The 16,783-nt window shown below is 38.4% G+C and overlaps 1 protein-coding gene across 14 annotated transcripts in view; it reads right to left on the bottom strand.

Moving 5' to 3' along the window:
* The window catches only part of LOC123321327 (hemicentin-1-like), a 160,119-nt gene that overhangs the window by 24,525 nt on the left and 118,811 nt on the right, over positions 1–16,783 (bottom strand). For 11 of the 14 annotated variants that reach the window (XM_044908805.1, XM_044908808.1, XM_044908800.1 and 8 more), the window contains one exon: positions 7,287–7,495. In XM_044908805.1, the coding sequence (XP_044764740.1) occupies positions 7,287–7,475 (189 nt within the window). In that variant the 5' untranslated portion in view covers positions 7,476–7,495. Of the gene's footprint in view, positions 1–7,286; positions 7,502–11,010; positions 11,096–12,999; positions 13,056–13,313; positions 13,554–16,783 lie in introns of those variants that run through there. The other 3 variants (XM_044908799.1, XM_044908810.1, XM_044908798.1) reach the window with 3 other exon arrangements.

Below are 16,783 nucleotides of genomic sequence, written 5' to 3'. Positions count from 1 at the left end.
TCGCATTGAAAAAGCTGCTATAGCGTTGAAAATAATTCTTGTTTCTGGAAAACGAGTTCAGAATCAGAATCAGCGACCTTGAAATATTCAGAAAACATATATAACTTTGCCATATTCAGAATTTTGATTTTCAATTATTTCCTTACTTATACAGGTTCGGCAAAAATTGTCTAGAGGTAGCCAATCAATGAGTGGAAGATCTGAACAAACTTGGGCATGAAATAAGGAAAACAAATTGAGGATAAAAATAGTTCACTCTGCAATCAGTCTCACCTCCATAGGTTATGTGAAGTCAGCCACACTTTTCCATCCTCGATTGTTGACGTTGGCAGCCGAAGGCAATACAGGGCAGATTAGAGTTATTTGGGTACAGTGTTGACATTCATATTTTTTCACATTTCTGCTGAAAATATGGTAAAATGAGGAATGAACAAAAATGCTGGGATGTTCCAAGATGAAAAAAGTACGTAAATGTACGCTTTCGTTCTCAATTCCATCGATATCGAGTAGTTCGAAATATTAAGTCATTCTACGAATCTACCGAAGAAAAATGTAATTGAATGAAAGAGCGCAAAAAATTATGAGAACGAGTAGAATTATCATTTTTATCCACCTTCGAGGGAACGACTTCGCTCTAACAAAATTTCCCTTCGGAAACTACGACAAGTGGAATATGATAGAAAATTCCAAGTGCGATGTCTATATACAAACAGAAAATTAAATTTGAAATGTTTGAATAGTCGTATCTCGCATTCTTTACAGCTGCGTGCGAAAACTGTTTCACTTCCTCTGCTTGATATATAATATCACTGTCACATATCATGACTTGACATTCACACTCGGATTCTTCATCTTCTCTTCAATAAAATAGAATGTCAGGCAGAAACGCCTCAGATCGTTGGAATGAAAAGAAAAACGTGCAGGTAAGACGCCGGCGTCAGCTTCAGCGTTTCTGTTCTATTCTATCTCATTCTTCATCGTGAAAATAAACGGTACAGATTTGAACAGAAATTTGCGTTCAAAGATTAAAAAAAAAAACGAAAAATGCAAGGAAAAAGCGCAAAGTACAACAGTTGAGAAGTTGTACATAAGAAAATGAGGATGAACAAAAATGTTGGTAGTTTAAATATTTCAGCAGAAATTTACGGGTTTACAAAAATGTACGGACCTAGATGAATTTCTACACACGTACCTACTTTTCTGTTGCAATGTGAAGCACTGTAAAATTAACTGAAGGTACGAGTGATCGAAGATGTAAAAATTGAAAAAATGCGCAGAATGTAAATAAATTTCTGCTGAAATGTGGAGAAATGAAAAATAAACAAATTATGTAGGAGTGGTCAAAGATGCACAAAAATGTACGAGTGTACAAGAATAAACAACAATGTTCGAAAGTTGAAAAGTTTTCACACTCATACATTTCTAAAAATTAATGAAAATAAGACCAAAATATAGGTGTGCATAGAAACACCATTTGGAAATCTTCGCTTTGTGTGAAATTGGCTGCAATTTTTTCCACTTTCGTTTAACTTTTGCACTAATGAAAAATGTTTTCAGTTCGATTAGAATTGTTGAAGAAACTATCAAGTTTCACTTCTACTCTCTGCTATAGTGAATAGAGATTCTTAGAAAAATCCTAATATATTTTGCGGCCCGTTCTTCTCGAATACTTCGCCTTTTCATTTCGTTCAGAAAGAAACAGTGAAGTTGAGCTCCTAACAGAATTTGGCGCCATAAATGTGTTTCGAGCAGTAGTAAATATAACTTCTTATTACTTGGGAAGGCAGCTGATTCCAGATACTCTTTCAGCTTCAGTTCCCGCTCCCCTATTATGCCATGGATACAGAGTGTGTTCAAGATGGAATTGAATCGAGTATTTACCTCATTATCAGAGCGAAGAACAAACGGAATAAACAAGATCGGTTCGGCTATATGATCGTTAGAAACATTTGATAATGTTGAATGAATAGGGATTATGACACTCTATTATGAATGATTTTGCCATTAATTCGCAAGGTTTGCTGTTAGTCGAAGTTCCGGTCGCACATGTTGATTTTATATTATCGTCGAAATAGCTTTAAAATCATATTTCCTGGGGTTTAAAACAACACCCAATAGTGATCGTATTAATGAACTCTGCCAGAAACCAATTTGGGATTAATTTCTCGCTTTTGGGGTGCATAACACATTCACGGAATTCTCATTTCAGATTTTCCTCTTTATTTTTATTGTCGGTTGCAGATTGCATCTGGAGTGCATGACGTGAATAACATAGCGCGCAGTTCGTTCAAGTCGTTTTGTTGAGTAGAAATTTAATTTAATCCGGGAATTTTTTGTTGTTAACCATAAATCCAGCAACGCAGACTGTGAAAATAGCTATCGCTTTCCCGTGAAGAGGTAGGCCAATAACCATTCCTCATACGAGGAATTGATATGCATGAATTCGAGGTAACTTTCATACGTAGCTGCGATAATTTTTTTTATACAGGGGGAACGAGTTGTCGTTTCTTCATTTGTCGAACATAAATACTATTGAATCGATAGAACACTGGTGAGGATTTGTTAATATTCATGGACCGAATGATCGACAAAATAATCTGATTTGCTCCTGAATACATGAATATTCCGTTATATTATTGCAAACCTATTTATTGACAATTCAGGTGCAGGACGAGTTCAAATTAGATTGCATCCGCAAATGAAATTTCAGCGGCTTCATTACATTTATTTTATTATTGAATAACCGGTCGCTGTTAGGTTCTGTTTGGCTGAATTTTATATCCGGAATGGCCCTCAGTATCTGGAACTCGGTGCAGTTCCATTAACCTATGTAAACTATGCACAGAGGGTGTGAAAAGAAATGCACGAAATGCATATGTGGTCCTTGATGTAGTTTTTCATCGACTCCTTTCTTTACAGGATGAAATGGTTGAACTTATTGATTTCGAATTTTTCCCTTTTTTAAGTATTTTCAGTTTTGTTGATGATTTTGAAGTGTTATCTAAAAAACATGCTTTTTTCGTAAAGTAGCACTGACTACTGTTTGATACTGATGACTCCTCATGTATGTAACAACAACAATGTTTCTAAGTGTTTGCTTCCAGGACTCCAGAAAATTAAATAAAGTAATCATATTCCATTGTTTTCACTCCTGTCAGATCGTGCCATTAAGGTATATCTGAATATGTTGAATGGCCTGTTTACTCCACAAATAACTCATTCAGGGTCCAATACTCACAGATCCAAACCATATTGGTCATGTTAGTCGATCCACAAATGCCGGGTGCACCTTAGATCAACAACGTGAAACTCGGACAATACCCAGTAACTCGGGGCCTGTTGAGTGTGAATCCGGCCTAAATAATCAGTATTTGGCGGCATTATCGAACGAAAATAATCGATTTGTTTGCTTGGGTCATCTGGGTATTCAGAAACTTTGAGGGCGGCATCTATTTTGATGGCTGATATGATGTATTTTGTCGGAAACTGCAACTTTGGTCGGTTGGATGAACGGTCAGTTACATCCATCCTCATTAAAGTCTTTTCATCCTGTTATAACACTGTCTTCATCCTAATTAGCATCCTAGTGATGAATTTTCCTAAATATCTGGTTATGGCTCTCTGATTTTGACTCTGTGAATGGTCTGTCTCATGAGTCCATTGGCTATTATAACCGTCTACCACTAGATAGATCTCGTACATAGACTAGCCATGTATCCGATATTCCCATCATTGTATTAATCGCCTAGGATGTTTTGAAATTTACTCCAACCATTAAAATGGGATCAACATAGCCTATACATTGAAAGGTAGTCTTAGCTAACCCTTGGATAAACTGAAAAGGCTTTTCTGGATTCATCACTCTCCTCCGAGGTGTTGCAGCTGAAACAGTGCTGTCACTATTGATCACTACGATGACTGCCATTCACGAGTGGAGCATTCTTCAGATTCTCCGTTCTTCCATCGTTTAAATGTTCTCATATTGTCGCATTATCGGATTGGCTTTGAACGATAAGAAGGATCCTTAGTCAGGCACATGCACCTATTGTTCCGGTGACTATTCAGAACACAGTGGGCTATTCCTACATCATCTAGAATCCAACTAGGAGATCAGCCCCACAATATCGTGTTTACTAAATTGATCACGTATAGGATACATTGACCAACAGATTATCGCTGAACCCTGAATGGTTAACGTGAATCTGAACGCAATGACCTAAATATCGAGAAGGTCCCCAAGGTGGAGTGTCGGGAAATTCTTATGAGAACATCAGCGAACTTCGTCCTAGAATTCGGTTGGCGAGAATAAGTTCATCCGGCAAAATGTAGCGTTTAATGAAATTTCAGTACCGAACGTTCCTCGACCGGGAATGAACAAATGGCACTCTTCTGAATGTCCGTATCTTTCTCATTATGCTCTGCAAGGCGATTTTTTGTGAAAAGTTCGATTACGAGTATTTTTTTTCTGACTTCTCCGTGGCAAAAGTGTCCATGGGTACAAAAAGATCGCGAGATACAGGGTGTCCAAGATGAAAAGTGCAGCTTTGGGCTCAGAATTTTAAACAATTTCGAGAACGGACAGAACGAATTTTGACCAATGCCTTCTTCGAAGCTTGCATGCTTACAATACCCACTCGATAGAAATTAACCATAACAACGTCAAGACCGGTTTCTGTTTAATTTAGCAGGAACAAAGGGGCATTTTAATCTTCGACATCGAGTTGAATGAATACATTCAATTTGGCTCAGCATAATTCAGTTTGTTTACGTTGAAAATACGAAAAGGAATAATATAGTGGACCGCGTTCGATTCGCATGGGGGAATTCTTTATGTTCGTGAAGGATTTCTGTAGTTTTATAACCTCCTATCTCCTTTCATCTCGAACGGAATAAGGCAATTGCCCCAGTTTTCTGAATGGTTATGGGAAGAATCTGACTGGCGGCATTTTTTGATGGAGTCAAGAAGTTTCCGCATTTTTATGAAGTACTAATGCTGTCCCGAAAGCAACTATGAACGAGGTGAATTGAATGGAATTGGATAGCACGCAAAAGTGAAACTAGTTCTGAATTATTTCTCGGTCAGTGAAGAAATTGATTCCCTAAATCCTCAAATTTATCGTAATAAACTGATGCAGAAGAAGAAAGAGCATTGGGTCATCCCCAGAAGTCGAATGCGATTCAACAATATCAAGTGGAAGACAAAGGCCAAGGATGCCTCTTCTATCGATGTGTTTGGCGTGTATGTATTTAGGGGAAAATACAAGAGTGTATCGAATTTTTATTGATTTTCTTTCAGTGTAGTTTCTATAACTGAAAATTTCACGATCTCCATCAATCCCTGTTCCTTGAAATAAACCTGTTCTTGACAGAACAGCAAAATGTCGAATATGTTGGATTCGTGTACGAAACGAAAAAAAACAGCTTTGAAAGGGAATGAAAGCAGTCGCTCTATCGGAAACGCAGACTTTTCGCTTTCGGCCATTCTTTTTGCATGAAACAAGCGTCATCTTTCAAGTACGGCTGATGAAATGTCGGAATCGATCGGATGGAAATATTTCCCGTGAACATTTTCTCCTAGGCAGCAAATAGAGTTGAAAAAGTTCTAACGGACGCCCTGAACAACGTGCATGAAAAAAGTCTCATAAGAAAAACTGAGAGAATTGTTTGCTGACTGCGTAGAACTCGAATGATATGAAAGCACCGTTTGTTCGATTCTAATAACTAGGAACATTCGTTTTTTTTCAGTTCTCGTAATAGGATTATCGACTGAAATATACGTATAGTTACGTAAACAACAGTATAAACTTCTGATCCAGCGATAAACGGCTCGCATTATAATTGGCCTACCATGCTTCGCAAACCATTGGTCTGACCTTGAGAACGTGAAGCGGTCCTGTAGAGACAAAAGCCTAAAGGTATGGTTTCGGTAGTGCGTCGTTTGCATGCAGTGGCTGCTCATACGCAACTACCAAGCAGCAGTCATATTCTGTAGCACTGCATCACTGCTGCAATGCTACAGAATGTCACTGGTGCTTGGTGGTTGAATATGAGCAGCCACTGCATGCATCCGACGCACTACCAAAACCATAACTTTAAGGCAGCGTTGCTTATTATTATTCGGTCCTATCAAACTAGCTAAATTTTTTCTGCCACATTTAATTTTCGACTTTTTCCTTGCATACCTTCAAGAAGATTTGTCTCGCTTGAATCATTATTCATTCTCAGAACCAATTCAAGAACGATGTATGTAAGAGAAAGAAATTCGAAATGTGCAGTCTTTCGAAGTTGTTCGCTTCGACTAATGCTCGCTGTTGCTACATCCGAGTGAACAACATTCAGTCTGTAGAATGATCTTGGCGAACTCCCACTTAATTTGAATGTTTCGAGGGCTGGTGGAGAAAATCCTGAATATTCAACAGCAAATTATACTTCCGGGACAGTTATTCAACTTCTTGTTGAGTGCCACTCAGGAAAATCCTTAATGCAAATTCGGGAAAAATGTACTCGGTCCCACAAACTCCATTGAACTTTTGTTAATATTTATGGACAGTGTTTTCGCCGGACTAACTTCCGAATTCGAATCGATTATGGAGGTATTCAGTAAATAACAATTGAGAAAGAGAAAAATAATCTTTTTTGTCTCGAAATCCAGCCTTCGAACAACTTGGAAAGACGCAATTTCTTCTAAACGTCATTAATCGCGCGAGGAGTAACCGTATAAACGATAATAGTTTCAGACCCTTTACATATTTTTTGAAACTCTTTGGGGTTGTCACTCCCAGTCTCTGAAACAAAATAAACAAAAAATTGAAATGATTGACTCGCTCCTGCGTAAATTCTTGCTCTAATTTGTCAGGAGCAAATCATATAGAAAAAATTGTTGCTTGACAATGGACGGGCAATAAAACTTTGAAATGGTAACTTCGTAAATTCTTGAAAAATCTTATGAATTGTTTGTCAATTGACCAGAGACTGGGAGTCCAAAGAGTTTCAGAAGATGCAGAGCCCTCACAGATTGAATTTCAATCGATACCTTCACATATTCTTACGAAAAGTTTAACAGAGTAATATGGGGTAATAATGCTGGCCATTCTAGCGTCCCCTAGCCTAATTACCCATCAATTTCTAAATGATAATTCACAAGAACACACAGCAGTAACGGAATTTCCAGTGACGTTCGTAATCTCGAGGGTCTTCAGCGATATTTTATACTTTTTATACCCCCAATAATGATCACGCAATTCACAAGGGAAACTGTCTACAACGTTCGCTATTTAAGAACTCACCGTTTTGTTGCCGAGGTTCCTGACTCTGCATGTCAAGTATGCTGATTTTCCCACCAGAGCAGTTACGTTTTGTGGGACAAGGGCGTCAAAATAAGGTTCGAAGCGATTCGAGGATATCGGGACCGCCATTGAACCGATAGTTGCAACTTCTGGCAGAGCGTTCATGTTCCTCTCGCCAGTGTTGGCCATTCCTCCTTTGGCAGGCCATACTGAAAAAAAAAAAACAACATAAGATGATAGAAAATAAAATCCAATGAAATGAAAACACGAAACATTTCACATTTGACGAGTAGATTTGAATAAGGGAAAAATATCAGGGACAAAACTTAGGCCTAAATGAACTTTCAACGTAATTTTTGTATATATCACTCGAAGAACTTCTGCAGTATATAGAAAATTGAACCGCTGATGTTGACAGTTCCATCGAAAAAACGAAATGAAGGAAATTCTTCATCTTCAGGTTGAAAAAATGGAGTCTTCCTGTGAAATATTCAGAGAGTTTAACTATCTTGACGTTCATGAATGGCAACAAAAATTCTGAGTAATCCATCAGGATAGCACCGTCAAAGTTTTGAGAAGTTGCACAGGAATTTGTCTAACTCTATCATGAAGGAGCTGATATACGACAAACAGATATGGGTTCGCAGTTGCCTCGAAGGCTTATAATCGTGAGTTGCAAGATCTCTTCGCAAAGTTCAGAACAGGAATTGTAGAACGATGTTTGAGCCGAGTTCAGACGACTGGCAATAATTAATCTGATCAGATCCAATTGCAGCATTGTTCATTCGAAATATTTGTGTTCACGTCACAGCTCACGATATTCACAATTCCCTAATTAGGCATCTGACATAACAGAATGTTGGACTTTTGGTTCATTATTTCCAACAATGGAATCAAGCACGTATGGAAAACTTTTTAAGACATGTCGATATCGAAAAATAGACGGAAAATCCCTTCAAGCTTCTTCCCAAAGAGATCTGAAAGACATTCCATTTTTATCAATAGAAAAAGGGGCTAATCTTCGTCAAACATCACTCTGAAGATCGCGATTGGATGTAGTGAGAGAGATCTGATCGAACTTCGTGCTCATATTTCCCCATAATGCCAGTACGAATAAAATTTCTATCAAGTATCCGAAATACTTTTCCATTTTTCCCCGACGACTCTGATCTCTCCCGAGGGACCCCTTTATATTTCACCCGTTAAATTACAATCATACCTCATTCGAATCAGTCGCGATCGATGAACTTTAAATTCATCTGGTTGTAAATCTTAGCTCGTAATACACAGGGGGGCGAAGAATTCTGGCAAATTTACATTTTCGAACTTTGACTGCAATTTATAGATAGTCGGAGTCTCCCGCGCTTTGGAACAACGATAGGCGATCTATTGCCTAAAAGCGGGGCGTTTTCGGTGATCTCCCCCAAAAAACAAACTATAGGGAACACGAGTAGGGAATAACGAAACTCCTTTTGTTGGAAATAAATTAAGAATTGGCAATAATATTCAGCAAGAAAATACGAGTATGGAAGTACATATATTCCATTTTCAAGGATGAATCCATGAGGAAACTCAATTCCCTACTATGCACATGATGTGTTTTCCTGATTTCAAAACTATAAAAACTTCTGAAATGGTCCAAAATCGATCGCCGTCCCCGAACAAACAACCATAACATCCCCGGACACTAACCATGCTTTCACTGATGTCTCGATCAATCTCAATCCTTCCCTTAAAACATTCCCGTACACCGAATTATGTCCCGCACAATCTCTTTCAGCTACATTAGTATTTTCTTTCAATTCGCCATTGTTTGTCTCACTATTTCCTGAATCTAATTTCTTGCAGATCACTTCGTAAATCATTTCCGGCAACTTCCCAGACATCGTGTCTCTAACAGTCCTGTTCCTTTTTCGCTATAAAAGTTGCTGATATATTTATTGAGTTTTACTGTCTGGTTGCCCATCGAATCCAGCTCGTGATTTGAAAACTTATTGAATTTCTTTCAGAATATTAATTATGATTGAATCGGCTTAATGATCCGTTCGCAGAATAACGAAAGAGCTCATTTCACGAAGTTAACACTGCGTTCCAAAAGACCACGCACCATTTGGATGGAAAATGCCCAAAATATTCCAATTGCCTTCACCATCTAAAGCTGGGACTCTTGCTTTCCGCTTTCGAAGATAAAACACCCGTTGTAGCTAATAAATTCTACCTAACCCGACCTGAGATTGTCCCAAATATAGGCGCAGATGTTGGATAAATTTTTATAAATCTACACTGGGAGTCTAACATGGAATAAATTCAGTAAATCGAAGACACTATTTTCTTGGGAATGAGCTCGGATGGGTCGATTAGTATGTAGGAAAATGTTATTCACCTAAGTAGAAAATGAAAGAATATGAATCAGCTCAATAAAATTGAAGGTTCAAGGTTCAACATTTTTGCCAAATAAAAAATTCAAATGAAGTCGTTAAATCAGGATACTTCTCCCTAAATAAATGAAGAAAGGCAAGGAATAAGAATTTTATATTTGGTAGGCATGTGAAACTTGAGAATTGTGAAGAAATAGGACGACCATTCGAAAAAATTGTCGATGACGTCATATCTCAAATTTGTGGCATGCTGTTTTAACATTTACTTACATCGAAAAGAAGGCAATATAAAAAATACTAATCAACCTGTCAACCTATCTTTGATTTAGTGAATTTATTCCAAGTTGGAGACTCGCACTCTAGATCATAACTCAGTTCGGATTGCTAAATTGCGAACACATATAGGGGGCACATTATGTGCAGTATTTCCAAATATTTCTTTTCTCTTCTCTTCTGTCCCCGATCTTCCAAATGGGACGTATTTAAACGTGCTCCACTGAATACACTATGATTTATTAAGAGACCAGGGAGAATGTTGGCAACAGAAATGGGTTATCGTTCAAAATACCCTTGCACTTTAGGGAAACCGAGCCATACGATAAATTGAAAATGACTACGAGGAACTTGATTTCCCATAAATCCGGAATTTTTCCTTCAGGAGTGGTGTTTACAGTTCGGCTCATGTAAACTAGTCAAGACGAATGCTGGAACATTTTCAGGGACAGTGTTTCCGAGTGTGCGATAAAATAGAAATCTTCGCGATCCATCGATTTCGGAACCAGTCGTACCAACACATCCAGGTGGATTTAGGACACAATGAACGAATGCTAGGAGCGGCTGGATGTGTTTGCATGAAAATAAGTTGTTATTCGATTCTCGTAGCAGCTAGATTTCGTTGATTTAGAACGGGAGGATTTCACAGGTCATCTCGCACAGGTGCCAGGGACAAAACGCTAAATTATGTGTTTTTCACTTCTGTACGGCTAACTCACACTAATCGAAACGATGAAGTCACTAATTGATGACACAATTTCCCGAATATCTGTTTGTTCACATGACACATAAACCATAAAATTGAATTCACCGGATTTAATATGAAAATTCGCTTTGAAATGTGACACGAATTGATTAAAGCAGACTGAGGTGTTAAATGAAATTTGGAAAAATACAAGGTTTGGATTAAGGTATACAACCTAGTAAATATACATATTTTGTGTTCACGTAAACTACAACTAAGCTGATTCCAAGATCAATCGATATTTTCTTCGGAATTCAATTCACGAGTTTCCATTTATTCTCGATGATAGATCATAATGAGAAGATATTAATGTTCCTTCATTTCCTACCTTGATGCATTTTATCCTAGTCATCAACTATGCAGTGTAGATAAATGAAGAAAACAACAAAAACACTAGTACACTTTCACGATTGAAAATCAACTAACCAACTGTCATCTTCGTGACTCGCTGCGTATTCTGTTTTCTATGGCATAATTCAATAAGATACAGTGTTCCGGTTTTCGATGTTTTCCACAGAGGAACATAGTTGGGTTTTCCATTGCAGTTCACTGATGACATTCTGGATCTCAAAGATTTGATAACGAATTTCAAATAGAAACATAGAAATTTCAGACTGGAGACTATATCAATTGTTCATTTCAATAATTCAGATAATAATAAAAACCGACGCTTTCTATTATAGATACTCGTATGGAATTGATCACGATTTCTTTGGTTATAGGTTGGGAACAAAATGAATATGAGCTCAACTCTCATCGAGAGCGTTCAAAGAAGTCTCTGCTTCCTGCGTTTGAGGATGATGAAGAGCGTCATTCCTCCATTCCTGATAGAATTAGCTTCACTTGAAAATGTGTCCTGTCCACCACAATTATTGATCACTGTTGAAACGGCTTTATAATTAACCAACAATAATATGTCACATCACAAACATGCCCATATGTACGCTGAAGAGTATGAAATATAACGTGGCACTTTGTTGTCAGAAATAAATATTCATTATGACGCAAGTTAATCACTATGCGACATCCTGTGCCTGATTATTTGGATTGCATCATTTGTATTGATGGGGCTAGGTGCCCAATATTCGGTTTTTCGCCTTAGGTTAGCAAGGGACCTCAACTTCGGTTCATTTTTCTTGAGCTTCAGAACAATGTCACAAAAATGCTCCATACGGAAATACAGGGCGTGAAAATTTCAATTTAAGATGTTTATAATTTGCAGGGCGCTAATAATGATCATGATTGAATTATAAGCAAATTTAAGGCATTGTCTATGACGAATAGTTTCGATGACCAGGTAGATGCGTGTGTTAATCCAATATTCAGAATCCGCTGGACCGATTTTCCCGATATTAAATTTCAACCTGGGCTAGATATTCAAATTAGATCGGAAAAAACCCCTCACTCCCTAGTCTAGTGCGAAAAAGGTTCGCCGCGTTATGCCAGGATGCGAAAAGTCGGGTCCACCAGGCTCCTCTCTCTGCGATATTCGAAAGGGCATCATTATCGGGTTCGACGTGTTTTCGAGCAGAAGATATTCCCGGCCGGTTATTGAAGTGCCCAACATATTTCACTTCACGCTCGCTAATTTCCGAGGTTTATTGGGTACCCCTGATACCGCGAACGAAGACGGGTGGGTTCCTTTCCTACGGCCCCAGCCCTTTGCAGTCCGCACACTGAACTGAATAATACGAGAGGACTGATTCGTCAAAGGAGCACTCTACGACGTTTTTGTTCGATGAACCTCTGAAGACACGAACATTTCGGGGATCACTAGAAATACCGCACTCTTTGGTTTATTTTCCCCAATTGGAAACGAGAGGGAACGAAATTTATAACAGCAAACTGATTTAATTTAGATGCATACCACCCGCTGATATGAATATCATCAAGTGTTACGATCTGAATTGAACTTGCCACCGTCAGGTCCCTAAATGGAGTACGCTCCACCGAAGAAAAGCAGATGCTGACCATGGTTTCGGCCTCATCTGACCTCGTCAGAGACACATAGCTTCTACTCCAATGGAAAAACGTGTGGAATTGATGACGAGGTCAAATGAGACCGAAACCATGGTCAGAATCTGCTTTTCTTCGGTGGAGCGTACTCCATTTAGGGTCTTGACGGTGGCAAGTTCAACTCAGATCGTAACACTTGATGATATTTATATAAGCGAGTGGTATACATAACCTTTTCTGAAATGTTCACACTTTGAGACACGAAGGCATCAGAAAAGACGAAAAATTGATGAAACCGGACATGTTAGTTACCATTGAAAATTGGAAAGGCAGTGAAGAAATGAGAAAGACACTGATGGAATCAGTAGCTTCCTAGATACTGTTCGAATTTATCCATCAAAAATCGAAAATTTCAAAGAAACATCGTCTGCTCTTTCAATTTTATCAAGGAAATCTTGACAAAACTTTTCCTTTTTTGACACCGCATATCTCAGAAGGGGTGACCCCATGTTCCTTCACGAATTATCAACCCCTATTTTTGATAAACCCCCTGTACAAAATGGAAAAAATCTAGTGTAAGAAAAGAATCTGTTACGAATTTTTCTTCAACAAGATGTTTCGATGAAAATCACGAATTAACTAAAACGAATATTATTGTTTTATAGAAAAACTTACAGCATCCCTGACAACCTCTTCATTTTCAATTCTATTTCTCCCACCATATGCTTTACAAACTTCACTAAAACCACCAAAGGGATATTTCTGTCCAAACGATTGAAACTGTACCGAGTATTTTTCTTGAAACACAACGAATTTCTATCGATGCTTATCACGTTCTGAATTATTGGAAAACACTGCTCATTCCAACTGCGTCATCACCGGTTGTTCAAGCCGGTCTGAATATTCGTCTTGGTTTACGCACGTGTCTTGCGATGTGCGAATCAGTGATAAGATATTCTCGATATGCTTCTTGCTGGACCAGTTGTCGTCTTCTTTTTTTCTCTCGCTGAATAAGTAAACACGAAATTTACGTCACAGTGAATAATTCGTGAATCATATCACTCCACAGTTACGAATATGTATTGTTATGTCTAAAATGGCTACATTACCATCGACACATCAAAAATCTGAATATTTATTCGATTGTTCAAAAAAAAATTCATATCACTATAGAGTACGAAACGAGTAACTATTCCGAAAATTCTTCTAATAAGTCCAGGAAAACATTGAAAGAGTCTGATGGAATTTCAGAATCTTCCACAAAGTATCCATGATTTTTCTTGTATAGAATAAAACTACCAACTTTGCTATAACTTAACCGATACAGTAGTATCTCTTGCTGTTTTCCAAAAATTGATCATGAATCTCGAATTGCAGCCATCCTATACAGGCCGATTATTATAAAGTAGGCCACCCCCTGACTTTTTTCTGGGAGAAAAAGTTTCGTATGAAAGATTCATGATTCAGAATGAATTTTCAGGACATAAGATAGGTACCCATTTGAGATAAGATAAGGGCCAGGCTTTTTGAACCCAATTTTTCAATCGAAAAACTCTTGCATGGAACTTTCTTCTGGACAGTGGTACAAAAAGTTCGAAGGGAGGCATTCATAATCCATCCCCCTGTACAGTGGCGCGAAAGCTCCGGATTCATCGCTTAGCCCCGATGTTATCCTCATCAGCGGGCGATAAATCCAGATTGTCGCCGTTGAGCGGCTTAAATTTGGGCGTTTTCGACTTCCACCCGTACTAAGTCATAATAATCAATTTCACGTAATTGTCCATCCGTGACAGTACGACTTCGAACTTTCTCCCACCGCCGAAATTTATGCCTCTCCTGTTTTCACGGCATCTTGGCGTCTAGCACCAAGAGCCCGAACACACACAGGGTTAAATGTATTAGAACTTCGGGAAGTTGGTCGCAGTCCCCTGATTTGCGAGACAATAAGATTCCACATTCCAATTCCCACTTGGATGATCTGTTAGGAATTAATGGAATAACCGAACTATGCGCGGATTACTTTTGATTCGATCACCAGCACCCCCAAATCCACGATTTGTCAATGTTGTCAATTTCATCCAGATTCATCGGAATATAGCATAGAATTACTGCTGTAATTTGAAAACTAAGATTTCGATAAAATCGAGAATAAAAAATTTCCACGAGGATCCTCCTTGTCGGTTTTTTCATCCCTTAGATTTCCTGAAAACGTGATTGGGGCAGCGGTGGACGAAGAGCAGTACGGAAATGGAAGGCTTCCATTCAATTGAACCGTTTGAGGAAGATCAATGGAAATTATGTTTTCCATCATGGTTATTCCGAATGTGTTCTCATGTTCGTTCCAGGGGAACGTCCTTGTAATGAACGTTCCCCCGTTTCTTCTGGACTCAATGATAACCTGCCTCGAATTTCCTGTCCCTAGCGAGAATGTTCGATGTGAAATGTTCCATGCAGCTCGAGAAATGAACGGTTAGGAAATGAATCGACTGTCGAATATTGAACTTGTCATTACAGAAAATAAATCAGTCGGAGGTCAGAAAATGAAGAACGGTTCCTGAGATGGATGCTAATGGATCCGCGAAACTCGATGTCCTAATATTTTATTCGTCCCCCAAGCAAACATTCCTTGAAAACCTAACCTGAAGATGCCACCACAAGCCTCAACACCAATTCATTGATGAATTTTTTCAAATCCTCCACGATTAAAAATTTCCGATATCCTTCAATTCTAAATTAGAATCGAGAGAAAGGTTACTTTTCTTCTGTTATCTGTTATTCTGGACCTTCTGTAATTCGCATTTTAAAACGTTTTTTGTGGTCATTGAAAATCGCTATAAAAGAACGAAAAGGACCGTCTGAAGCACCGCAGGGATTCGAAATTAAATAACTGCAAATAAAACAATTACCAGTTGAATTAAGAGCGTATCTTTCATTATTCCTGAAATTGGAACGATACCTCTCGTTCACGATGAAAACACTGCGATGTTTCCTGTAGCGAATTTCATTCCGTTTTATGAGCTTGACAGCTGTACAAAGCTCAATTCTGAATCCGTCTCTGAAAGGACGATGTTCAATTCGATATAGATACATGAAAGAGATAAAGAAAATATGCGGACCCTTTGTGACGTTCCTTTCATCTTTTTTTTCTAAGGAATTTTTATAGCAACAGTAGTGTGAATAGCGAGCATTTAGTTCGGGGCGACGGAAATTCATTTCATTCAACATTAGCCTTAATTTCCGGCAGTAGACTGAAAACAGAATCAGTCACAATAAGGACGACCCGACAAGGATAAAACAATGGCGTAGGAGTTTTCTCCCACATTTTTTCTTATACGGGCTCTGTTATTTCAACAATCGTTTAGGTACAATGATTAAAACATGCCCCAAGACTTATATAGTATCCGGCATAGTGCTCATCTGAATAAGCTGACTTCTTGTGGTTTTTCTGTCAGTCTGTGAGAGTGGATGAGGAATTTTTTTACCAACAGAAGAATTCATGTGGTTGTGGATGGTGTGTATTATATTGGACTCAGTGTGAATGCTCAGTTACGCTCAGTTTTTTAACCAACTCCCTTCTTGTTCTATCTTTACCCGAACAGAAACACTCGAAAAAACGGCATACACATCGATTTTTCTCATTTTCCTTGCTCGAAGGTGAATATTTTTCCCATGCTCGTTGGATAATTCTCCCCTTTAATTAGGAGTATGCGAAAATAATCCAGCGTCCATAAATATCGTGAAATGGACCATTAGGGACATGGACACTTGAGATTATATCGGCTATAAATCTACACCGAATGAACTAATTGTTGTTTCCGTCATACCAAATTGTTTCTTCACAATTCGTTATTGATAAGAGGAACAGACCTGGATAATTCACCATGGGTCGAAATCAAATATACGCAATGACTTAAGAACTGTTGCAATTCATTCAACCTGATTTCATTTTTCCTGAAAACCGTGAGTTACTGTGGCCCCCTGTATACCTGAAGTTACTTTATATTGAGACTAAGGTCCCCTTGAAGCCCTACCCCACAATTCTTGAACGGTTATCGGTTCAGAAGCTCATGATCGAATGAACAGACCTGCTGGGGTTCGACAAAGTGAGTCCTTCAGAATATGATAATCCTACGAGAAATTTACTA

Source organism: Coccinella septempunctata, chromosome X (assembly GCF_907165205.1).
Source record: "Coccinella septempunctata chromosome X, icCocSept1.1, whole genome shotgun sequence".
In the NCBI taxonomy this organism is placed as follows: domain Eukaryota; kingdom Metazoa; phylum Arthropoda; class Insecta; order Coleoptera; family Coccinellidae; genus Coccinella; species Coccinella septempunctata.
The sequence above is the reverse complement of the archived record's forward strand: the minus strand, read 5'-3'. Positions and strand labels throughout refer to the sequence as shown.